Source organism: Tigriopus californicus, chromosome 12 (genome assembly GCF_007210705.1).
Source record: "Tigriopus californicus strain San Diego chromosome 12, Tcal_SD_v2.1, whole genome shotgun sequence".
Classification (NCBI taxonomy): Eukaryota; Metazoa; Arthropoda; class Copepoda; order Harpacticoida; family Harpacticidae; genus Tigriopus; species Tigriopus californicus.
In genome coordinates this window covers 2,338,546-2,364,800 of record NC_081451.1, presented here as the reverse complement: position 1 = coordinate 2,364,800, position 26,255 = coordinate 2,338,546, and the positions used below count along the sequence as shown (strand labels likewise).

At 39.7% G+C, this 26,255-nt stretch overlaps 2 protein-coding genes and 1 long non-coding RNA gene across 11 annotated transcripts in view; 1 reads left to right on the top strand and 2 right to left on the bottom strand.

The window, feature by feature from the left end:
* LOC131891898 (protein lifeguard 3-like) overlaps positions 1-3,306 on the bottom strand; it is an 8,687-nt gene extending 5,381 nt beyond the window's left edge. Inside the window, exons 1-3 of one of the 2 annotated variants that reach the window (XM_059241584.1) lie at positions 3,112-3,306; positions 503-669; positions 341-409 (exon numbers count right to left, since the gene is read on the bottom strand). In XM_059241584.1, coding sequence (XP_059097567.1) covers positions 341-409; positions 503-655 — 222 coding nt within the window. In that variant the 5' untranslated portion in view covers positions 656-669; positions 3,112-3,306. The remainder of the gene's footprint in view (positions 1-340; positions 410-502; positions 670-3,111) is intronic. The other variant, XM_059241585.1, reaches the window with a different exon arrangement.
* A 5,566-nt stretch (positions 3,307-8,872) lies between these two features.
* Positions 8,873-10,844, bottom strand: LOC131891448 (uncharacterized). The gene is made up of 3 exons (XR_009374402.1): positions 10,507-10,844; positions 10,226-10,434; positions 8,873-9,154 (listed from the first exon to the last, which is right to left on the bottom strand). It is a non-coding gene; the product is annotated as an uncharacterized LOC131891448 (long non-coding RNA).
* A 104-nt stretch (positions 10,845-10,948) lies between these two features.
* LOC131891447 (uncharacterized) overlaps positions 10,949-26,255 on the top strand; it is a 29,670-nt gene continuing 14,363 nt past the window's right edge. Inside the window, exons 1-2 of one of the 8 annotated variants that reach the window (XM_059241023.1) lie at positions 10,949-11,082; positions 20,398-20,695. In XM_059241023.1, coding sequence (XP_059097006.1) covers positions 20,597-20,695 — 99 coding nt within the window. In that variant the 5' untranslated portion in view covers positions 10,949-11,082; positions 20,398-20,596. Of the gene's footprint in view, positions 11,556-11,576; positions 11,719-20,397; positions 20,696-21,573; positions 21,861-25,459; positions 25,931-26,255 lie in introns of those variants that run through there. The other 7 variants (XM_059241021.1, XM_059241022.1, XM_059241020.1 and 4 more) reach the window with 7 other exon arrangements.

Sequence of the window (26,255 nt, the reverse complement as noted above, 5' to 3'; positions counted from 1 at the left end):
CCTGGTTAGAATAGACCAGCAATAAGTAGTTCAGCAAAAAATACCTTGATAAAGTCAGGCATCTTAGAGGGTATTCTTGTATTTCTCTGTGTGTTCGTCCACAACAAGAGGAGGGAGATGAGAATGAAAAGGACTATATCTAATAGGGACTGGAGCTAACATAAATGGGTGAATCAGGCTAAAATGGCAAAGAGAATGTCACCCCTTCATAATTCCGCGCTTTGGTCTGAACATGCCAACGCCAATAAAGCTTTATTTGAGAACATGCGTCAGGGTACTTTTACCAGCAATCTAAGGACAGGAAATACCAAACCACCTCCTAGCAAAGAAAAGCTTTCACCTGTTGAGGTTGGGCTGGAGGAGTGGCTCCGTAATATCCTGGATTTTGGCCTGCATCCCAATAATTTCCCTAGAGAACCAAATAAAACAAACAAAACCCACGAGTTGCTGCTAAACACTGATCTCAGGGCATTCTTTGACCCTCGGATAATTCAGTGCTTACCTGGGATTGGGGCTGTTGATATCCTGATGCTTGTGGAGGGAAGCCCCCTTGAGGTGGATATCCTCCTGGAGGAGGATATCCCGGCTGTGGCATGTATCCACCCCCATCATTCGTTGGGTAAGGGGGAGGCTGTTGTTGGTATCCTGGATTCATGTCCAGTCAATCACCTAAGCAGTGGGAAAATGAAAAGCATCACAAAAAGCTCATTTTTGTTATAACTTCTTGCAATTCTTGATCATGTCAGTGACATTACGAAAGAAAACCGGGTAAGAGAAAGAAAGGAAAAGGCATATAAAATTTGAGAATCTTTTAATCATTTAAATGAATTAGTGATATTTAGGGGAACATAGAAATTATTGTACATGTTTCAGTTGTAGTTACACATGCCAACCAAATAAACACACTGGATTACACAGGAGATTAGTTCTTGTGAAGCTATGAGTATTAGAAAAATCCAATAATACCACACTAATTTTTTGAATGCATTTCCAAGGCTTAATAAGGGAATTCCCAGTCCATTTTCGCTAGTAAAGGTCAATACAACGAACCATGTTCTGCTTGATCAAAAACTCAGATTCAGAAACTCATTTGGGGTAAAATGAATGGTGGTAATTTGTCTCGTGACCAGGGTAGACAACAAATGCGTTAATCCCATGGGGGCGGGGGCATGCTCGTGACGTTCACAAGTTGAAGTTAATGTTTTTAATAAATTATCCCTGTTGATTTGAAACCAATGCTTCAGCCAAAGAAGTTCAAAAGTTTTGCAAATCCGTTGTATTTGAGACGGAACTTTTTAAAAATCGGACAGGAAACCTTCCTCTATTTTCTCTTTCCCGTGCATGGAAAACGGTAATGGGAGGGCTAAAAACCCGTTCTGTTACTGCTACCGTTTCTTTTGCAAAATTTGAAACACGTTACCTGTACCGTTACTCAGAAACCAACGTGTTACAAATAACGCCATTACTCAAGCCCTGCAACCAAGTCAAATTAAGGAATGAACAACAATACTGAGATAAACGTTATACTCCACCGATTAGTTGGCGGTGCTGATTTTTAAATTTGTGACAGATTGTTAGAAAGGTTTGGAGAGAGACTTTAAAGGCTATTAATATCGTGTTAGGTTAGTTTGGGTTAGGTTAGGTTAGGTTAGATAAGGTTAGGTTAAGTTTAAAAAAGTAGCACCACCAACTAATCGGTGGAGAATAACGTTTACCCAATACTGAACACATTAAGTATCTCTACATTTCAGTTTATGAAATTGAGACATTGCTCTTCCAAGTCTATTATTAATCCAATTACAGCCAAAGAAACACGAAGGTCATGGGAGGATGAAGGAAATAATTGAGAAACATTTGCCCGTAAAAAAGGCCCATGGGTGGGGTTTTATCCAACAGGGTTTTGGCCAGCCCTGCCCATGACCACAGTGGCAATAGACGTTTTCAAGCCGGTTTCTTGAAAAATGGCACGTTTCAAATTACAAATTTGGCATCATTTCGAACAAACTTGGCATTCAATGCCAATCAGGGTGATCAAGGAATGTTCAGCTTACATATGCTTTCATTTGTTTAAGCATTAGACCTTTGCCATTGATGCATTTAACAAGTTGTTGGATTCTTTTTTGGATTTATGTACTGATTTAGACACGAGGGTCCTAAGGGCGAAAGCTAGCCTGGAAAAGGGGTGGGGGGTGGAGAGATCCTTTACTTCTTTGGCTTCCTTGTCTCTTTGGATTTAACCAGCCACTCTCTGTAATTCAAAAGCACCATCAGAAAACAGCCATCGCGGCCACATTATCGTGGTTTCTATTCACCTTGAAGCCATATATGCGCAAAAAAAATTGAATAAAAACATTCGCCATTTGTTGATAAATAATTTCGAAAAAACTAATATTAATTTCATTTTTAAAGTGCGTAACCTTTGCGGGATTGATCGTCCTTTTCAGCATTTCTTACCATTTTTCTTAAGCTGAATAGCTGTTTTTAAAGAATGTGTCATGTTGGCCATCTAAAAGTATAGACTATTGCAATTTGAATGAAAAGGCTTTTGAAAGAAAATGGATCAGAGAAATGGAAAATTTGATGGCAACTTTGTTGGAACTATTCAGGAGTTTCATGAAGATGTGAACACTTCTTGGCCAATTCAAACATAACAACAAAGCGGTTTGCAAATGGATAATCTCTTCTAAGGGTCTTGTTCAAACTTTGCTTTCCACTCACATTCTACATCACTAATTTCAAAATCATTCCAATTCTTAGGGAAAGATAAAAAAAAATTGTAACATAATTTCAGAAAGTTAGTCCTCTTCTTCATGAAGAAAATCCACGAGTTTGACAGTTTGATAAGAAATGAAAGATAAGAAATAACATTGATACGTGGTAAACATTTCCGCCCACCCGGTACAAAATAAACAATAATAAATACAAGCAATCTGCGCCCATGCCAGTTTCAATCTTTTGTTTCCAACCCGATTCAGTAAAACGGATGACATTAGAGTGTATTAAAATTACATGCATATGTTTCTAGTTGCACAACTTGTCAGCAAGAATCCAAGAGAAATTGCGTCTCAGGTCACGTGATAGCTTGTCCATATCCAATAATTCGAACCTTACCACTTGGGTTTCCTTAAGGGATCAAGTCTTCAAAGAGGTCAACAGGTTCTTCGAAGGAATCTCTACACTGTTCACTCACTTTCTTTCGAGGATTCGAGGGTAAATTGAGGCCAAAAATGGTCTTGTTCCGATGGCACAATTTGATCTGACGTTACTTTCTGTTTGAGTGAGTCATGGATTAAGAGGAATCACAAAACATACACCAAGAGTACGGACTGCGAGCAAGCCATGTAGACCAGTTTTTCGGAAGGACAGCTGACAATCGAGAGGCTTTTTGGTTGTGGTTTCTGATTGTAGAGCCGTTACATTACAATTCGGCTTGACTTGCATTGTTAAAAAGCAAGGGCCGTAATGATATGGTTAAATTGTCTGTTACAGTAGACTGCAAATCACGACTACCATGAATGATTTTTTTTCCGGTCAAGCCTATGTGCATCTTCTGACTAACTAAACAAGAATTCAGTAGTGCGACAGCAATGCTTTTATCGCCCTGGGTAGCCTGATTGATCAGAGTGGGTCAGCACACTCGTCATCGTTCTTCTTTACTTTCTTTTCAATGGGCTAGAGTTATTCTTCCTCTTCTCTCTGCCTTGTGGCTTGGTAAGAGAAACTTCAGCTTGCGAATGCTCTCTTCGAGCAAGGGTGACCGGTTGAATAAATTTTATATCCCTTTACAAGTACAAGCAAAACAATCAGGCTACGTCATCCTATCATGCCTAGCCAACGTGCATCATGTATACATTCAATTTTCCATTTATTTAGTTTTGCCAACTTGTTGAAAAAAAAACTATACTCATGCTGAGCCAGGATATTGATTCAGTGACAGAACTGCACCAAAAAAATGGCATCTTTTGAGTTTTGTAGTACAACTTCACTCAATAGTTGAAAATTCGATTGGGTCATGGTGCAAGTTGGTAGTACTATTTGCCTAAGTGCCTAAAGCATCCAAATCAGGATGCCGTGTTCTTCCTTGAATTTCCCAGCTTCATATGGCCTATTGGAGAGTGTTACCAAAATAGTTGCCACATTGGAGAAAGAAGTATGGTATGGGATACATCCGGTATCATTTACGATTCAGGGTTCAGTAAGCACTTCTTCCTTTAATTTTGTGCTTTGGTGTTATGGTAAGCACTTTCGGCAACAAAGAGTTGAAAATAGAGTTTCGATCATCCAAAAAAGTATTTATTACTTGCTTGAAAAAAATATGAGCGTCAAGTTGGATAAACGTGTGAAATCGACGGGACTGATTATCAGAGTGAGTTTGGCTTTGCCGCTGTGATACTACGAGCCACAGACGAGCCGGCCAGTAGATTTAACAACATAAACTTAAAAAGCAGATATTTGGCTCATGGGCGAGTGTTTGATATTTTTTGAATGTGCCAAAGAGTTCATTCTTTGGTTCAAAACTATGACATTCATGATTAAGGCCATGGTCGTGCTAAAAAAGGAAAAAAATACATGTAACGGCAAAGATAGTCCAAGCCGCCTGAGAGTGCCCCAACGGCCCTGCGACACTATTTTATCTCCCCGCGGTGAGTAAAAAATGGAATCACCCAACCTTTAAAGGTCATTCCTCATTGTATTATCCTGCAAGTGTAAATTTAGGTTTTCGAATTTCCAACACCTCAATTTACTCTTTGACACCATGGAATTGAAAGGATTAGGAGACCTTACAATTCAGGAAACATTGCTTAACCATAAACCCTTGAGCAACCTTTTACCCACCATCTTAAATCAACTCATCTCAAATCTGGTTGTTCCGAAGCTTTATTTGGTGATTGAGGCTTCTGGGAAAGAACACATCCAACTAAATTGGTCACCATGGTTTTCATTGGACCTTCAAGTCCAGCATTGCAACAGAAGACACTTCAAAGTTCCAGAGCTTTCTGTTCCATTCTTGGAAATTCCAGAGCCCTCTACGCCAACCCTCGAATGATAAACATTGCACTCCATTAATTTTTCATTCTTGACGTTTTATCAATCGTCGCCAATTCCGTTACAAGGAGGTAAAAATAATTGTAAGATGTCGCGATCCAACGGTTCCCTATGCGTTGTTTATCTCGAAACCTCTAAAAGAAATGCGAAATGGATTCAGAACAAAGGGACAGCCGTCGTCGCTTTTGCTCAAAGGTCTGTAATATGAAATATTCGATTTTCCACAAGTATGAAACGATCAATAGCCCCCTTACGTTGCACGAAATATGTTTTACGTTCTGCACTCCAGAGGGCGCTGTGTCATTCAGCCTTTACCAAATAAAGGGCCGATTGGGCCAATTCCTTCTTATTGAATTATAATGCGTTTGTGTTGTTTTTGACTAATTTTATCAAAATCTTATTTTCAATTAGTGTCCTCGGGTCACATAATGTCCGGAAAAGAAATTGCTTTCAAGGCCAGGCGAGAGCAGTTTATGTAGCAATCTTACGTGCCTCTTCCCGTTTTCTTTGGGCCGTGTGACGTTGCAAATATGGGCCCTTATAGGTTAAACGCTTGATGATAATATGAACATTTGATTATATAGATACGAATACTGTACAGGATAGAGAATAAATCAGACAACTAATGAATTGAATTGAATCTGGTGCCTGACAAAGACACAAGAGTAGAAGTTTGATATTATGTCCTATGAGGTCGTGCTTTCTCAAGGCGCTATCTAATGAACAATTTCGGTCCCAAATGAAATACACCAACGACACTTTTGGGCGACCTTTCAAATTCTACAAGGGTAAATTGTTAACATTTATGACATCTATACCGGGTGCACCATAATATCATCTACAAATTAATTTCAATGGACTTAATGCAGTAGAACTCATTTGTAATGACTAATGAGTCAGAGAGCTTAATACACAAGATTAAAGTTCGAAGGCATATATCTCAGACTTATGTTACCCAAATGCTCGGCCTTTGACGTCCATGTAGAGCTTGAGCCTGGGGATAAAGTTGGCGAAATTTTTCTTTATGTACCCATTTTCCATGGCGGCCCAGGCCTCACCAACTGACGCCTTCAGCTTGCTCACAATCCATAGTTGAAATCCAAGAGATTTAGGCTGAGGCTGTGTGGAGGTCAAACCAATTCCGGCCAGAATTGCCTGGAGCCCAAGCTTTGTTCAAGGTAGACCTGGCCGTTGAGAATACCCTAGGCCTAGGGGCGGAATCTTGCTTATTTATGCTGTAAACCGTGGTGCGGCGGATGCCAAAACCATTGGTATGGTAATGTTGATGACGGTCTCACCTTTGTCAAGCTTGGCCACAACCTTTTTCACAGTTATTCCCTATTTAAAAGGCTGTTTGCCTATTTATAAATTCAGACCAGCAATATGCTCGAAAACTGTTGGTAGTAATCACATGCAACCCACATCGAAATTAGAAAATTAGGCAGACCTAGTGATGGGGATCAAATTAGTAATCACGGGAGGTTGTGACCAGGGCTGCCAACTTACATCTTTAATGGCCTATGACATTACTGATGGAATCTCCGAAACCCATTAGTCAGCCTCAAAAAGTAATCCTGATTTTTCTTCCGTCAAACCAGGGTTACCTTTGTGCTCAAACCTAAGCGTTTACTTTGCGATGCAATAACCGCATGCTTTTGCTATCCACGTTTTCTGGCAACTTTGAATTTGAAATTTGATTTGATCCCATCACTAGGCAGATCTCCCATTGACTCTGTTATTGGCGCCACAAACAAAAGTAGACGATAATATGGCGCACGTGGTATATCAATTTACCATAAAATCATTTACGTTTGCTTGATAGTGAACAACGACTTGAGTGATCATCATTTCCCACAGAGTTTTACTCGGGAAAGCGTAGTGTTAGAACTATAAGTCAATGTTAACTGATTCTAAACTAGTTTTGCTCAACTTACGTTTATCTTTTCTCAAGAATCAACACCTGCTTAAAACAATAAAAAAGGGGTATATTAAATAGAATTGCCCCCTAAAAAAAGAGTTTGTACTATTGTAGCGGCTGACAGATGTGTCATTGCCATTTTTGGGAGGTCTTTTGCCTACTTCGAAATACAGGAAAGGCAATAACAAAGCAAAACACAATTCATGATATTAGACAAAAACTTTCCAACGGTTTCGATAGAATATTTAAAAAAACAGAAAACTTAAAATCAACAAAAATGAGCCTGAAGAGAGCTTTTTCAAGCTTCAGAGTAGTTTGTATGTATGTTAATGATTGAAAATGTGGCACTTTATGAAAGTGCAATGCAAAATTAAAAATTTTCTTCAAGGATGAATGACTTGAAACTGTAATTTAATCTCTTAACAAAGAGCTATTAAGCCCCAAAAGCTCAAGTGACTTCCTAAGAAATGGTCACAATGTCATCTTATCCTACTACTTCTATGTCCCAATGCCAAGCAAATCATGGACTTCAAAAGATGTGGACTTCGAACGGAAGCAAACATTCGCCTAAACTGTCCACTTATTCCAAATAAGCGCTTGATACGACCCCAAGATCTTGTTGAATAGATGAACTTGGCCAAATTTAAGGCCAAAACAATGCTGCAGGAACTCAGGAAACATGTTCAAAGTTGTGTAGTAAACACTACATAAAATTCGAATTTTCAGCCTGCTCTTGGTCAGCTACATAAGCTTTTAGCAACATAACTTTTAAAAGAACCACTTTACAGAAAAATAGTATAAAAAATTGCTTGCCTTCAATTGAAGGTATCTATGTTTCTTATTTTAATACTTTTATTCGAAAAATGGCTGAGAGTTATTGGAAACTCGTTCGCAGTTCATATTTCTAGAAGTTCGTGAGCAAATGCCAAAAGTAGTTTGTTTTTTGCCGTCAGGAAAAGCACCTACGATTGATTGATTAAGAATTCAAATGAAGTATTTCAAGTTCAATATTTATTGATTTATTGACTAACAGCATGGTTTCAGTTCTCCTTAGATTCTTTGTATATTTGGTGTAATTAAAGTCTATAAAAATTTGAGCACCTTTTTCCTATCGTATTGTCTTCCACAGATCCTAAGTATAACTGAGCTGCCATTCTCCGCATGAAAAATGGGTTAAAATGCCAACATATCTTACTTTGCTCTGACCTATTTTGAGTTGTTTGTCTGAACCTAGAGAGCCAGAAAGCGCTGTTCAAGCCATTTAAAATCTTTTGATGCTTTTCATGGTAGCATCTTCCATTACAGACTTGTTTTTTATCTAAAATTGTGAGGGTTTATCTATCATATAGTTGTCTTGAAAACAACCCAAAAAGACGCGTCAAAACTAATTGGAATAGGCCTAAAAAGTTTACATTGTAGCAGCAGCTTTTGGGAACACGGAATGGTCATAGAATGTAGTTTTCGCCCTCTAGCGAGCTAGTTATCGAAATCATATATGTAGAAGGTTTAAAACCTGGATTGTCAAAATAGGAGAGGGTAAAGAAAACAGAAGGCACAGCTCTAACACACCTGATTAAGTTTGAGAAGAGGCCTTGCGATGACGGTACTAAGATCACCGGCTTTGTCCACCAATAATATCTACGAGTACGATTAAAACTGTTAAAGATAGGCAACCTCATAAACCAAATTAAAAGCCCCAATCAACATCTACATTGTCACAAAGGCATTTGATTCAAGTTGGAGTGATTTAGAAAAGTTAGCATTATATCGTTATAGTACATTTCAACAACAACCATTGTCGAAAACAGAACCTCCTGCTTTTTACGCAGGACTAAAACAATGTACTTTTTGTATTAAGCCAATGCTAATACTGTATAATCTTAGTTATTGCCAAAATAGGTTGTTGCCAACTGTCCCTACAGGGATTGATATTTATTCGGAGAGCATTGCAATCATGACTGAATATAAAGTTTGTGTGTGTACGGCATCCAAAGCATCCCATCATCAGCATGACTTCCATGGTAAAGCATCTTCTTAAGTAGAACCAGTCTTGAGCTCTTTGGTTGTGACGTCATTGAACGGGTTTTTTCGTCTGAGTACCAATTTGAATGCTTGTTACTCAGAGTGCTTGGGCTATCGGATCTTAAAGTGCCACAAGTAATCCTGAGACCATAGACTCTTTTCGGACGCCTTTGGACAAACGACAAAATTGCATTGTCATTGGAGGATGAGTATTCACATGAATACTCAATTTAACCCATTTATTTGTGCCACATGGAGGAATCTAAATTTGAGTTCTATTTCATGTATGAAACAATGTTCATTGCCTCCAATAATGAATTTCTTATCAAATTGTTGCATGCTTTATTGCACACTGCTTCAATATATCTTTAGGTATAGCTTCCAAAAGACAGCTTTGTGTCCTTGTTATGACAAAAGGATGTCATCTGCAATACCCTTTTAAAGTCTACCTTGAGTATCTTTTCCTTTAGGATATTATATTGGACACGTACAGAAAGATGATCATTTTCAAGTGAGGCGTCTCATGTTTTTTCGACAACAATCAATCTCAATTGGATCTCTTGCCAATTTGTGTTTAGCTATTTCATATTGTTTTTGAGATAATAAACAACTTCAATTCGTAAAATATGTGAATTGCGTCATCTGCAAAAAAATGTAATGACACGAACTTCATGTTGCCATTTCTGGAATAAGGGTGACCAAACGGTCATAGTTCATGTTCATTCAGATTAAATTGTAAGTGAACATCAGAGCTCTCTATATGATGGTGAAATAAATATGTTTTAGTACATTTGGGGAATTTCTCTGTCGCAGATTGATTTGAAATTTTACATTTCCCCGCTGTTAAGCTGTTAACAATGCAACTAAAATTGGTCATAATTATGAAAAAGAACCGTCAATCACCTAATATTGTCTAGGAAGGAAGGAGCGGCAGCATATTGAACAATTATCTGGAATTGGTAATCCCCCCCTATTTCCCAAGAATCATTTTGGTCAACATTTATCACTGTGGACCTGATACTGATATCCGTTGCTAATGGGCCACAAGCACGCGCATAACTGTCCACTGAAGGAAGTAAGAGAACAAGAGGTCTTCTCGTCTGTCTTTCCCTCAGACCATTAGTTTCCGCTCCCATCTTCCTTGAAACGAGAAATTTTCCCCTCCCCTTTGGTCGCCGCATGAACATGTTCTACTTTATTTAGAGCAGAATCAATGAAAACCATTCACGCCTTGCTCACCTTCAACCAGCCGAAAACGGGCCCAGAACCAGCCCTTGCCACCAGCCACCACGCCATGCACAGTCATGACGTGAAAAGAGCTCTGTAATCGGAACCATGGACGCCCTCTGGTCCACTGAAGGAGAAGTGAGAACCATCAACCATCAACCATCAGCCATTCACCATCCTTTCAGCACCGAAGTTGCTCGTTCGTTCCGCCTTTTGCGCTCCTGGATCGAAACGTGCGCCCAATTCATGCATGCTTGCGGCGCCCACTGGTGAGTGAGTCTTTATGTACCTACCTAATGGACAAGGTGATCCGTTGTTACGTTATCTGACTTACAAAGACAGAGGGGACCGTCCAAACTTGATCCCCGAGTGACCAGGCCCCCCTTTGAGGTTGAGATTTCAGGTGAAAGGTTGCGTGGTTATCTTTCAAATGTTACTACTGCTACTTTGACCATATCAATAATGGTGATCTCTGTTTCAAGTGAAGTGTTCTTCCCTACTTTCTCGGTTGCTTGGCTAATTTACATTTTTTTATTGCAAAGCATTAAGAAATTCATCTTGTAGCCTGGCTTCCTATCTGCCAAAGATGTTGTCTCTCTCACCCCTAAATACTAGATCACGCATAACAAAGAAAATGACGGTCTAGCAACAATCTCCATTGCTCTATTGGGTCCCAACGTGGGCTTGGTTCTGGTCACGAAAACTTCCCGTTTGAAATAAATGAGAAAAAAGATCCCCGAGTCGTGCAAGTCCAAGTCATGACCACACCACACTACAGAGATCGCCTCTGTGGATCTCCTGCACCGCCCGCACTGCTCATACTATTCCTACTACTGCCACTATTACTTGCTCCCCCTGAGCGAACGAAGGTATATACAAAACAGTACTGAGCGTATGTGTGAGTCTGCCGGTGAAGCATATGAAGTACTCACACACACACGCTCCAGCAGCACTTGCATGCCTCCTAGATCCTCGTAGTAGTACTCTGTGCAGGACGAACAGATACATCGTCAACAGCTTCATCGTTGGTGTCTCTTGCTCTGTCTTCCTGTGGCTTGACTAGTACTTTTGCCATGACTTCCACTGAAGATCACCATCACTTGTTGTGGCAATCCTCATTGGGATCCATTGTGGACGGCATGAAGACACACTAAAAGCCATTTGGCCATTCCAAAGGTCACTTTCATGGGGTAAAAAGTGCATCAGAATGCCTGAGTGAAAAAAAAGTTAACAAAAACCTCATAGTGTGAAGTTCCTGTGTGTCGTACATTGGATTCAATTCAAGAGTGCTATTATTGTTTTTCCCTCCGGATTTTGGAATCTCATGGCTTTCTCTGTCCAGGTAGGAAAAAGAATCCCTTCCCCCCCTCCTCCTCCTCTCACTCTGCGGGTCGCAGTTCATTGCCTTACAATCATCATAGTATGGCCGAATAGCTTTAATAAGTGTCACAATTGCGTGGTTTTTAAGCTGATGTGGCATCCCAACCATGGATTCCAGGATCCGGGTGAGTCATCACGTGATCCGATATACTTGAGTCCATTGCTTTCATGGAACATCTTTTTTTGAAGGGATCATATTACTAATACGACTAACAAACAGACATTTGTATGGGTTTTGCAATGTTTTAAAACTATCAAGATAAGAGAGCCTTGTTTTTTGCCCAAGGACCCCTTCCGAGATTCCGAGATAACGTGGGATTCAGTTGTGATCTGGCTGTAGTAGGAGTTCATTCATAGACGGTGGAAAGTCTGATTGAAAGTTTTGTATGTGGTTAAATTTGCCATTCATTTGGACAATGGAACTCGCTTTGGGAGTTTTCGACTTGACAAACACTTGCAAAGTTATGCTCTGAAAGAACACAATTCGCCAACCACCCGCCAAATGTAGATTCCACATCTTTCTCTTTATGGAAGACATCGAACGGCTGCAGTTTTGTGATTGAATGAAAGAACAAAAAAAAGAGTGTGAAAATCGAAAGTTCTTTCGTAAAAAGTGGTCTTAATAATTCTCACCTTCTTTTTTTCTCGCAAATCATGCAGTCAATTACCGTTCCATTGAGTTAATCCTATGAAAAGATCTCTGCTTCGTGTTGGCGATTAGGAAAGGTTCAGATCCATTGATGTCATCATTTCGGTCTGTGGCTGATACCAAGGACTTATTCTTCGCCTTCTCTCGTCTGAAATTCCCTCCACAAAGGCATTTAAAGTTTAATCGGGTGTCATTTGCTCTCCCCACTGTTCCTCAGTTTTTGGTCACCCTTGAGCTAGTTAGATTCGCCAGTATCAACGAGGGGCGTTCAAACGTAAATGTGACCGGAATACTGGAGATGCTTCTGGGTTTTTTAAGGATAAAAGTTCCCTAATATTCTTTTATGAAATTGTAACCAAAGCGACATTTGATGAGGGTCTTGGGTCCGAATGTGACTTTATCGGACTGCTCCAATCTCTTCAAAAGTGAAATGGCCATGGCCAAGTTGGAATATGTCATTGATTGTTTTGGCCTTGGCATTGCGAAGATTCTCGATGCAAAATGCATCAAAGAATTGTGACGGCTGTCTCACTGATCCGCCATCCAGAGACTTTTGCACAAAGCAGATCAATCTAGAGAAGAAAATGAAACGTTTAGAAGTTCATCCTGATACTCGGTAGCCAGAATTGATGTCCATGCAAGGAACCCGGAGACAAAACAGCACAACAACCTCGCTTGTGAAAAATGCGTTCTCAGAGCGTAAACCGTTCCTAATTATGTTTATTGATGAGACATATTCCAGGGTAAAAAAATGATGTAATTGAGCAATCATTAAACAAGAGAGTAATCTGGAATAAATCAACTGCCATTTAGCTATTCAAGGTTGTTGTTGCTGTTGTTGTTCTTGTTGTATGAGAATTATCAGACATTTTAGTCCAAGCAACAATCAACTTCCTCAAATTGAACCGCTAGACAATGGTAAATCTCCGATAAAAGCCGCCAATGGCCATGCCCAAATAGGGCAATTCCTCATCAGCCTCAAAACTAGAACAACGTCGTTCCACGACAATGACTTCCAGTCTTTAAAAGTGTTTTGCTCTGATAAGTGCTCGCTTATTGATAGTTTGGTTTGGTTTCTCCCAAAATGTTCAGCAAGTGTAGTGTTTCTCAGTATTCTGCCCTGAACGCCACCTTTTTCGAACCACGCAACGGATTTTAGTGCCCAAGCGAATCGATTCTTTTACCATATCAATATTGTCAGTTCTCAAAGATCGTCAGAGAAGAATGAAGTTGTCTAACCTTACCCGTAAGACTAAATGTTTTCAGTTTTGCTCAAAGGAGCCACCCTCCAAAAACCTTTTCGTTTTCTTTTCCTCCAAGACAGGGGTCAACTATGTTGAACTTTGAGATGTGGTAGTAATTGAGTAATTGATGCCAAAGGAGCGATATTAGTGACCTTTTCGACCCCACCTCTGCCTCTTCTGGACTCTTGATACCAAATATCTTGCAAAATGGTTTATCTATTCACGCTTTTCCAAGTTGGAATCAGATTTAAAGCCAACTTTGCCACAGGCTTTAGTCTCAGTGGAAGAGCTTGTGGCTGTGAAACTTGCGTTGGAATTTCTTCATGAAGATGTCAAAACCACCAGATTGATCCTTGTCACGGACGGCGACAAGATCAATGTTGCGAAGGGTTGGATTCCTGGACAACCTTAGCATGAGACAAGCCCTTTAGATCTCACAGACGTCGCTTGAACATCATTAGAAGTGAATTCCACGCTAATTACTTATTGCAATGGTATTACTCAATCGCTAATGACCACCGAGTAAGGCCTTGTTTATCAGAGAGAAACTTGTATTTGGCTCAAATTTGAACTTCATTCACGTTTTCGACCCTCCGTTTTATGTTTTTTTTAATGGATATATTAATGAAGTGTGAAATATCGTTACAGATATATTGCTTGAACAATAGTTTATAAATGAAACGACGATATTTGCGACAAGAGTAATTGTTTACCTTGAATTTGCTTGTCAAGAGGACAATGATGAAGCTAGTCAGTCTCTCAGTGAATCATTCCGACACGAATGTGATTTAGGCATTAAAGTCTGATCAATTTGAAAGTGAATTTCGGCACATTTGTTTCTCGACTCACTATTTGAAAATGATGTAAAATAAGAGCCAAATCTTCTTGCTTTACCATCATTATTTTACCATCTGCCTTCCGGCAAATTACCCAGGAAGATATACCAAATTAGCGAAACGCTTACAAATTTGTTGTGTGGACGTAGGTTCGAATCCCGTTACTGCCAGATCTCCCGGTTTTTTGGAATTTTAACATTTACTTAAAGCTAGCGATTCGGTAGGTGCATGAGATATGAATCAAATAGAAATAGGCCTTAAGTTATGGTCAATGGTAATTTGTTTAAAATTGTAAAAGCCCGTTAAACCACAACAACTTGGTTGTTGAAAGGAGCGTAAGTTCTGGCGGAAATCGCTGAAACTGATTTGTTATGAACCGTCCAGGACCCCCTGAAGAAGCTCATTCCTTCTGCTTCCCAGAGGGTGTGGGTTCAAATCCCACCGTCGGAAAGAGTCTAATTAGAAATGAGTTACTGCGCCATGATCGTCCAAAATTGCAATCGCTTGTACAGTTAGAATGTAACCCTATTTTTCATATCAAGTGAAACTGGCCAAGTCATTGTTGCAATTGTCACTGTATCCCATTTTCCTCAGAGCGACCTTCTGATACCCTCAGTCAATGTTGATCCAAAGTAACTGTAGTCAAATGAAGACGGCTCTTCGGGTTATTTGGTGGGAGATTGGTTTCATTCCTCTTTCGGGAACTCATTCCCAACCAACTAGAGATGTATAGACCAAGCAAGAGCGAGCAATTTTCCCCGTGAGAATGCTCTGGCGCCACATTCCACTTTAGCCCCAACCATTGGAGTCTTCCGGGCAAATTGTGCTGGGAAACTAACTGCATTCATGCTCTACTCGCCGATCATCACCATGATCACTTTGGTGACCACTTGCTACTTAATAGCCTCGAAGCGTTAACAACCTCATACACCTGATGGAATGGATAGGTAACTTTATATAATGGGTGCTTATTCTACGTAGAGACCCTGGGTCTGAGAACGCACGAGTGTTGGAAAACAGCGCTACTTTGCCTAATTGGCGATGGCAAGAACTAAAACATTTCTAAACAAAAGCTGAAGGGTAATAGGTTACTAACAGAAAAAAGAAACCGTGTTACAAGTTGTCGCTGTGATTAGTGGTTCCGTAGAGATCTGTTTAAATTTTGAGCAAGCGCTTGCCCGCCAGATGTCGTTGTGATATTTATTTGACAAATGGTCAAGGTGACGAATTTTGTTGTTTTGAGTCAAATTTTCCACTATAAAAATGCAAGTGGGTTTGTTGGGAAACATCGGTTCCCTAAAACTCATTTGAGGAGGGCAAGTCAGAGCGCAAGTAAACAATGAAACGCGCTATCGACTTTGATTGAATCTACCCACCTACGTTAAAATTTGTTTATATCCAAATTCTGGCGGAATGAATGGAATACATCTCCTTTTGACCCAATTTCAGGCTCACTTTCTCGCTGCATAAATTCGTTCTCACAATCGGATCCGAGCGGGAGAAGATGATTTTTGATAAATCTATTCGGAAAGAGAGAGAAAGAGAACGTCCCACATATGGTTGAGATGTCTGAGCCTCGAGCCGAAATTCCGCGTGTGGCAGCATCAGTTGGAATGTAATCCGACGTTATTTGCCCTCCGAGAAGGCCTTAATTACCGAAATTAGCATCTCTATTATTGGTTGATGGGGAGTGTGTGTGTTTTTATGCATGGGAATCGGATACGTTCACTTCCAACAAGTCATTCCTTAAATGGTTGGTTCTTCAGGCTCTTTGGTGGAGTTCTTGTCATCCTAGCTTATGCAAAGAAACCTTCGTTTTTGTTGCTCGTGATGAGCACGGAGGCAACTCCCGCCACAGGTGGGCATCCGATTGTCAATTGATGACGAGTTTAAGGAGATGGCCATATGTCGTGTAATAACCTCTGAGCTACTTGGTAGGAGGCTTTGAAACAACATACCAATAGTGCTCTGAAAGGATCGCTTTTCCCTAGTAAAGCGTGATTGAATGGAAAATTTATTTCAGGCTAGCTCTTAATATTTCTGTTTTGAACAGAAGAACTTTTTTGCATTTTGTATCAAATTTCTTTTAAAAGTGTGATAACATGCTACTATTTAGAGCAGCGTATTTGGTTGTTTGAAGTTTTGACATAAACCACAGATTTAATAACAACAATCATCGAGTATGATTCGAATAGTCAATTTCAAGTTGCAATAAAAATGAAACAAACACTTTACTGACGTTTAGTGCCCACCTTTGAATATTTGTTTTACTTAATTTATAGACCAAATAGAGACTTCGTAAGGAGAGAGGCTCACTTCTCGACAATCAAAAACAACCCGATTATTGGAGCCAATAACCGAGAGGTTTTTATGACACCCAAATCGTGCAAGTTTTTGTATGAAGGTGTCTCGCAAAAAGATCATTTCCTTATGAAGGCAGGCATATTAGCCCACCACCTCTCAGTGTTTTGGGTGTAATGTAATGCCGCTTGTGCAAAACCAATTGCCGGGCTCCTCCCAACTAATTTTCAAACCGACCCTCGGTTTCAATCAAAATTCTAGTCAATGACGTGCCCCATAAACCCAAATAAGGGGACACCTACCTACCTGAATTGAAGCAGACCTTTGCCAAAAAAAAACAAAATCAGCCAAACGTTCATGTAAATGGCGTTATTTCCGTGGTGAAAGTGAATCGGATTGCCTCCCATTAAATCAGCAGTTCCAGGTTTGTTGCACCTCAACGAAACCTACAACATGTTGGAAAGTGAAAAAGAGTCATTTTAGATAGTTTTAGAGTTGCTGTGGGTCAATGGTCTTTTGAAATTGCTCAAAGTAATGGGACTGGCTTAAGGGAACGAAATATTCAGGTGTTTAAAACCAAATTCATTTTATTGTTTTACGAAATTAAAAGTAAAACTAATTATTTGAATGTTCAAAAATTGTCTTAGAACTTGAAATAAGTAGTTTTATGTGCCCTCAATGTGATTGTTGGAAAAGGTTGTTTTTTAACACTTGAGTGTGTCTGCGACGGATCCATTTTCCGAATTGAAGCTTTTTTTTTTTCATGAAAACTTTTCTTATGATAACAATTCAGTGAAAGTTCAATGTTGGTGTCTGAGTTAGCTTTCATTTTATGAAACCAATTTTCGAAACTGAATTATTTCCTTGACACAGTTTCTAAAGACAAAACGAATTAGGGATAAATTTTACCCCCTTCAGTCCCTGTTTATTGCCACAGGTTTAGGAATGATATAGATTTATACATTAAAAAATGTCTTATATACTCTTGCCAATGGATCCAATGGTTCTTTTAGGTTTTAATGTCGTTTTTGACAACACACTCGCCATCTCATTGATCAATGCAACACAATAAAAAAGAGATGCTCATTTTCATCCAACCGTATCAGAGTCATGGTTTGCAGTTACAGCAATGCATTATTTGTCATTTAAACTAAGCCTTTCTGAAGTTTGCAGTCACACATGCATCCTTGTACTACATTTGTCAGGAATCAAGCCTTTTTGCTACGCTTTCCACGGCTTCGGTGCCATGTCTAATATTCCCATGACTTTGAATTCACGATGTGGATTTCTTGATATTCAACCAGTCATTGGGCTGTGATCTTTTTTTTCCATAAACACAAGAATGACCCTGTAATGGACTACTGGGGTCCACAGGTTGGGTCCGTGAAATATCTGCGATTCCTCGGGTTAACCACTGAGACCAAGGAGTCCACCAAGGGGCTCGTGTCCCTCCACCTAAGCCAAGCATATCAACAGGAATGCTCCAAGGATCAAGGCAGGACTTTGGTTAGTTAAAGCGTGAGGAGTCATTGAATCAGATCAAGGAGGCCTTGGGAGCCGAATTTCGAGACATTTGATTTCAAGTTTAAATCGCCTTAGGTCCAAACCACCAAGCGTCGATTCAATTGACTAGATTTAATCGCGGAACTGCTGGAGAATGAGCCAGCACAATGGGTGGGAGTAGAGCTCTAAGTAGATAAAACGCGCCCCTATGTAGACTGTTTTGATTTCACTTTTGACTTGAAAAAAATATTAACTCAAGAAGCCAATAGGTTAATGACATTTCAACGCTTTGAGGAAACCAGAATATTGAAGTAGAATTTAATTGGTCTTTAAAACTTCCAAACTGAGCTAATCAGATGTGTCCGCAAGGAGTGGGGGTGGCACATCTCTCCATAGAGCTCTACATTTAGCGTTCCATGAACGCCAAGCAATGAATATGTTTCCGTTTCCATGGCCGTTTGCAGAAAATTTTTGTACCAATGGATTCCTTTATTATGAACTATAATCCTCATTTGAGGAATGACACTTAGCCCCAAAATATACAGGTTATACTTAAATAAGACATCGCATTTCTATCAGCCCATTGGAAGGAATTGTATTAGTGAATTTATTTTAAATAACGTGAACTTATTTTGTTCCTTCAATCAAACCCTAACTTGTGGCTCATTTAGCCCATAAATGCGGTTAAGATTGAAAGGCCACTAATCTGCTGTACCAACAAGAAAATTCCTCCCAGGAAATGTGACCCTTGTTCTGTCAAGTGCACCCTCCTCCTTGGATAATGGTCTCAGAATGCCGCAAGGTATTAAACATTCCAGAATTTTACCTAATTAGTCCAAGGTTAATGATCGATCTCGTTAATCATATGAGTTGACCGAAAATTGGTTAAGTGTCATGGTCAACCAAAGGAAGCAGAAAGGGATCATTCATTTTTTGGATGGGTGGACTCAAATGAAGTATCATAACTACTAAGTCATGTGAAATATGACTTTCATTGTTCTATTTGACGGGAATTGTTCATTTCAACATAATTCAGGATTCTCTAATTTAAGAGTTAGTTAAAAAATAGCAATGCTCCTCTTTACTTTTTTTTTTAAAGAGAGGTTTTGTGCAGGTGAGAAAACATGTTCGGGTACAAAAAGAACAGTTACGTAAACGAAAGAACTCTGCAATCTTCGAACTAGTCAATCTCACCATTGCTTAATATGATACATTATCCTGTGTATTAATCGGTACTTATTTTATGGCATGGAAAAATAAATTCATAATTTACCAATATTCTATAACATTAGGTTAATCGGAATTGAAGGAAACGATAAAAATAATTATGACTTGCCAAGAAATTAAAAGACAATTAAAAGCATTACCTAATCTTCATTTATGATCGTTTTGAAGTCAATGACCATGATCAAATTCCGCATTGACTGCATTACCATGTTTGTACTTTACAAGATTGGTTTCTACTGGTATTATTTACACGCCTTGAAACAAGAACAACACGTTTAATTGTTGTAATTGAGATGGTATAGGCCAAGTACAAAGCAGTAATTTTTCGTCATACTATACATAAGCCTCTTGATGCCAGCCAAATATGAAGATATGCGTGCAAAATGTGACAACTGTTTGAATCCTTGGGATTCCATTCTTTGGATAAATTTACCAAGATCATAAAATGCCCGTTTCAATTGGTCATTTGCGAGTGATCATGTGACTCTAAAATACGTTCTGGCGACTCTTTGCCAAAATGAAGGAAGATATAATTGCGTATCCTTCATCTATTTGTCCTTGGACAAAACAAGCTTCTTTTACACGCATTCATTATTGGAATGGTTCTTTAAAAGCAATTCGTATTGAAAAATTACAGAATTACAGTGAACTACCACAATAATAAGAATCCCATGAAAAGAGTTCACTCCAGAACACATCTTGATAATATCCACTCAATTCTCAGAAAATGTGCTTAAAGAGAGTGCTGAAAAGCTGAAAATAAAAATATGTTCGTCTGAACTGTCTTTCAGTAATGTTTTCCGAGTTCATTGGATTAAATACCTTCTCTGCAAGGCGTATTGACCAACTTTTGCATTTTGTGCAATAAAGTTGAGTTGAAAGATATGTTTTTGTTGATGGATTTGATGCTTATTTACCCTGTAGTATCTAACATGGTGTTGATTGGAGACAACTCCAAAATTACAGGGACTCGAGACAGAGAAACATCAATGTACAATAGACCTTGAAATTGGTGATTAAAACAATTTTGCTTTTGTTTTCCAGGTGATGCGTTGCAGTTGCCCCAACTCTTGATTTCCAATACGATATTCTGCATTGGTTTAGCGGACCACATCTGTTGGGAAGTCGTCAATGTTGATCATGCCGCAATTCCCCAGACACTCATCGAAAGCCGCCAGATGTCTCTACTTACCGCTTTCTCCTCAATCGTCGTGTGCTAGTCAATGCTCAAATCTTGAAAATCATGGAGGTCAATGCTGGCGACCACAGTTTGGACCTCAAATTGACCCCTCCGGTGCAATCACTCTTCCATGAGCAAGCCAAATCCATTGTCGCCATTCAGGTAAGAGAGAAATTTCAATATAGACAAAAGTAAGAGATTGGATCAACACAAACAGAAATAACAATAGTCTTCGGAGACCACTTCACCCTTGTGATTTTTGCTCTGCAATCAAATAACCAGGCTGGGAGTAATTTTGTCTCCGAAGGCTAGATTCAAACCCACGCCCTCTGGGGTACCATGTTGTGCCATAATTCAATGTAGCATGATTTACTTGAAAGTTGAAAATTCCACTGGCTCACTACTCAAAGTGATATTTGACTGATGCTCCCTCCATAAAACGCCCAAAATGAGGTTGCCTCACCACCGGCTTTTTAAATAGGCCACTTTCCAAGAAAACAGTTTTGCTCGGTAGATGGCAATACCCTTTGAAATTGAAGACGCGAGGAGGAAACTGTCTACCCTAAATAAATACAAGGTTGTGAGAGTCCTGAAGAAGGGACGCAATAATGTATGACGAGTTGATCCCTCAACCTCTCATTTTTTTGACGTCTTCTTCGCCAATCTCTGCCAAGAAACGGCATTTTTTCGCTAAGAGGTGTGATATGTAACATGTTGTGATGTCAAAGATTTATTAAAAATAGCCATGATTCAATAACAGTTTCTCATTTGAAAAGCAAAAAAGGGGCATGCATAATGCGTTTGTATTCCAAACCTAAGCAATCGAAATAAAATACAGGGCCGTCGCTTTTCCTGAAAAAAAAATGATGTGTAACATTTTCTAAGGCCAACACATGTACAATTGAGCACAAAGATGTCCCTTATATAATTTCATGTTCACGGAACTTTGAGTTGAAATTAACCACCCAACCTCTGAAAAGCTATTTGTCGAATCTCAATGACTCATAAATAGAGCAAACACTTGTTTACCCTTACTATCGAGATATGGCCTTGGTTCGTTTAAAGGTGAAGGTCTCTCCACACGAGTAAAGAGGCCTTTTTCAAAGTCTGAAACAATCACTGAACACTTGCGACGAAGTGGACAGCCTTTAATTAGCAGTTCTTTCCAGTGAATGTCGCAGGAAGGCCAGGTTCTTTGTGTTCACCATCCCTTATGGATCGAAGTCCATTGTTCTCGGCCAATTCCTCCTTGGAATCCACTCTCTTGGAGTTCAGTGATGCTGAATCTCGATTGGAAAGTTTCGAGGACTGCATTGAAACCATCAAGGTAGTGACCAAAGGCAGCGCCATCATTTTTTTGTAATTTTAGAGTAAATGCTTCGTGACGGTGTCAGTTTCATGATCTAAGAAGGTGAAGCTCAGTGTTGCGGTATTGACAAGGCAGACTTTAGTTGATCAAGTTCATTGAGATGAATAGTCGCTCTTGATTAGGATCTTTTAAGCTTTCATCATGGTCTTGTGATGAGTTAGGTTTAAACCTACGCCTTCAATATATGTTTTTTTACCACTCTGCAACCATAGTTCATGACTTTTCAAAACTGTTTTTGACTAGATTTTTGATAGTAGAATGAAAGGCGAATAGAGAGAGATTTGTTACCTAACTTTGACCAAGACCGTGATTTGAACTTGTGTGCCAGATGCAAAAAAAAATATTCACACTGTATGCACTTTTTAGGCTGGAATTATAGAGAGTAGTAGAAGAATCAACATGTTTGAGCGAATTTTCCGGAGCATTCCACTCTTGATCTGGCCTTACATTATTATTGTCGTTCATGCCTGGTTGACTCTGCATGAAGTGGATGCACAGTCGACCATGGAGCTTCCTAAAAGACCAGCTGTCTAACGATTGCTGGTCAAAAAAAATCTCAGCTTTTGTCTTCATGAATAATGTGACTCATGTGCTTGAATAACGTTGTTAGTTCTATTGTTGTGTCAACTGTACATCACGCGCTCTTTTAAATCTCTCACGCATTAGAAATTAGATTTTGGAGCTGGTAGTGGCCACAACCTAACAAATCAGGTGGAATTGTGTATTCCACAGGTATTGCGTCTCAAAAACGAATACAAAGCTCATGTTACCTAACGCTACGTTTTCGGCTGAGTGAACACGAGTCTCCATTCTCAGCGGCTAATTTGGCATATTTTTCACTGTTATCGCAAGTTGGGAAATGTAAGTGAGTAGTACTTTGCGAGCGAAGGAACCTTGACCAAGCTGTGAAGCAGCGATATCTGGCAATTACCAAAAGTCACGTGTTGTCAAACTTCGCAACCCTTGAGTGACTTTCCGTCATCAAACATTTCAAACGAAAATCCGGGAGGAGGATGCAACTCTGTGTAGAGCTCTGTGCTTCAAAAGAGAAAGACAAACGACGACTTGTTTGACCAAGCAAACTAATTTTTCAATAACAAAACCATAGTTGCCGACTGTAACACATTATCTTGGGCGTTTTTGTAGTTCTTAAAAGCTATGCCAAGCTTTAAATATTTATTAATTTAGTTCTTGGGTTTTTCATTCCAAATAATGTGCAACATTGTCAAACGAGTGTCATAGTATTTATTAGCTCTTTGCTCTGTTTAATATCTGTGCATTCAACGTCAAATGACATTTCTTTCAACCTTATGCACCAAATTTTGGCATTGGTATTGCTGATATTTAGTTTAGTAATGGCTAATAAACTGGAGTAGGGCATGTTTGCCAGTGTTGCATTTCGACAATTGATTATTATTTAAAGAGTCAATACTGAAATATTTTTTAGCCAATACAGAGAAGAAGTTAGAACCTTGACTCATTTTTCCAATAATGCTTACCTCTTTGAAAACGCCACAATAGTTGTGGCTTCCTCAGAGTTAACCAGTTTTGTGCAAAACCAACCCTGATTGGAACTTGGAAGACTGGGAACACGCCCACTCGCTCACATGGATTTCAACCAAGCAAAACATTGTCTTGTCCATTCACCTGAGTTTTCCATGCTTTTCAAGGCAAATCTCTCTGGAACTTAGTGGATATCACAACTCTAACTCAACCAATTTGCAAGTTTAGACGATAAGCACATCAATTTGTTTGAACTCTCCCTTGATATTAGCTTTATGATTAGTTTTTAGGGGCTTAATATATATATTATACAATTTGACTTTAAAATCAGCTGTGCACTGGCCTTGTGAACTGTTGAATTTGTTCACTCTCTAAAATGTCCAATACCATGTTTCAAGAACTCTACCATAACTAAGATCGAGCTGTAACAGCATTTTTTTGCTATTTTTTTAGGAAGTTGTCTGGAGGTAAAAAACTTCGCGTTAATTTTGCTCTTTACTACAGCTTGATAGTGTGCTTGAGAGCGTCCAAAATTTGCTCAAAAAAGCCTCGCTTCTCGCTCTTATCTCTTGTATTTCTCCAATGCGTTACCAGTTACCACTTCATTGGCTCCATCCACATGTTGTGTTCACTCCCCTATCGAGCAAGGGCCTGGTGGGTGCGAAAAATATGATCAAGAGCTCACCTTTTTCCCCACGTCGTGGACGAGCCCGTCCAGTCACCATACCAAAGGCGCTGTCAAGGAACCCTTCAGTGAGGGCCCTGCAATTTACCTTTGTTGCCAGACACTGTCAAAAAAAAGGTTTGCAAAATCGATAGCCCGCTGAAACATTCCAACTGAATGTGAGATTGTTTGAACCAAAGCAAAGACATTGTACAGGGTGTTCCGACAAAGTTGCCCCCCTCTACTGTGTTTATTTTCTATGAAAATATTATATTAGTTGTTCTGACCCAAGGCAGGCCGATTTAGCGGGAAATCCTGTCACTGTTCAAATTTTTAGATTAATGTGGTTTAAGAAAATTAGTCAGGAGCAGCAAAGAAGAGTCCAGAATTTTTGTTAAGCTCTTTGAATAATTGCGCCATGTTCAGTGAGAAATGCTCACAAATAAAGATGAAGTACCACCCTTTGCACCAATGTGGGTTGTCTCTATCCCTAGGCCCAAAATGTTGTTCAATTTCCCACAAGGAGACTTTGTTACGGCTGGTCCCTCATTTGAACTTCATATTGGTACGCTAGATGAGCAGATGAAGTAACAAAGATGTTTTGTTCTTACACCGGCTCTTTGCTTAAAACTTATGTTTGTTTTCTCATCACTCAATAGCACAATATTGTAAGCTGACTAGATACCGAACCACAAAAAATGGACAATTTTGCTTAAACACCCTTCCCTTAAGTTCAAGTTTGTCCCTTGGGTGTACAAATGAGCCATTCCTATAGTCCACTTGCACAAGTAAAACTGTACTGACAAACAACCTCTACATGTTTTGTCAGTTTGTTAAGGGTTCGTTGTCCTTCACATGATGTATATTTTAATCAAAATATCATAGGATTTGAAATGTGTACAAAAAAATGGTATGGCTTTGGTTTGGCTGGGATTTTGTGTCATATGTTCCCTGCCTTTCCAAGCAAACCTATAACAATTTCATCCAGATTAACCCCAGATTATTTTTTTATCTTAAAATCTTCAATGAGTGCTGCTGTCAAGTAGTAGAGTAACTTCACTATCGTATTTGCTTTTAAAATGTAAAGGAATTAAATTGTATCCAAAAGCCAGTTATGGCCTAGGTTTTGTAAACAAATGCTCTCTACGTTCCGTGTCTATAAAGAGCAATCAAATATGTTCACACACAAAGCAACCTCGCTATGTTTGGTATGAAGATTGCGGGCTTTCTTCGCGACCAAAATCTTAGTAACTTCACTTCGTAATTGATCTACCTGTCAAACCAATGAGTTATTTACGACAGTGCTAGGCCACAAGAGTCGATTATGGCATTGCACTCACTCCAAGCAAAGGGGAGGGGGGAATCCATGCCATGCAATCCAGCATGGCTTGGCTTGGTTTGGTGGCAAAAGCTGCAAGCAATACTGACTGACTGACTACCAGAAGGTTGATGATGAAGAGATGGCGCGGGTGGACGGATGTCGGTTGTCTCTGTGGACGATTCCCGTGAACGCTTCAGTAAGCAGGGGAACGTCAGAGGAGCACAAACTCATAAGTCGCTAAATAGTGGAAGATATCGCTCGTTCAATAGACCTCTCTGCTTCCCGAATCTGGTACCTACTAGGAGGTGTTTCGTTGGTGTTAGTGTGTGAAAGGAATAAGAACCAGTGACGTGATGTGACCATGCTCAAGGTGTGCCAGTCATGCAGCGCTGGCCGCTTCTGACCTCCGAGGTCGCTCAACGAGATCAAAACTACTTCGAGGTCACGGGCGAGGCCACCGGGGGACACGGACCACCGATTGCTAAGAGCTTCCAATACCAGAGTGATTCTTCCAGTTTTGTGCCATCCAACGTGTTCAATGTAAGCCTTTCAATAGTAGCTCTGCTCTTGGAGCCAGACAATGCTCGGGAGAAGACAAAACGACAAAAGCCTACCATTAAAAACTCCCGACCGGATGTGATCTAATCAGCTGTTGTTGTTGGCAGGATCCTAGGAGGCAGGTAGATAGACCACCGACAAAAAGTTGGGATGAAGAGGATTTGGCATGATTTTCTAAGAAAAAAAGGCGATATGAATCAATGACATGGCAAAGATGCCTTTGACTGCTCAGGATAGGTAGGTTTGGAAGCCATCAAGAGGTCACGAAGCGTTATTTGTTACCTTGGCAGGAAACATAAATGTCACC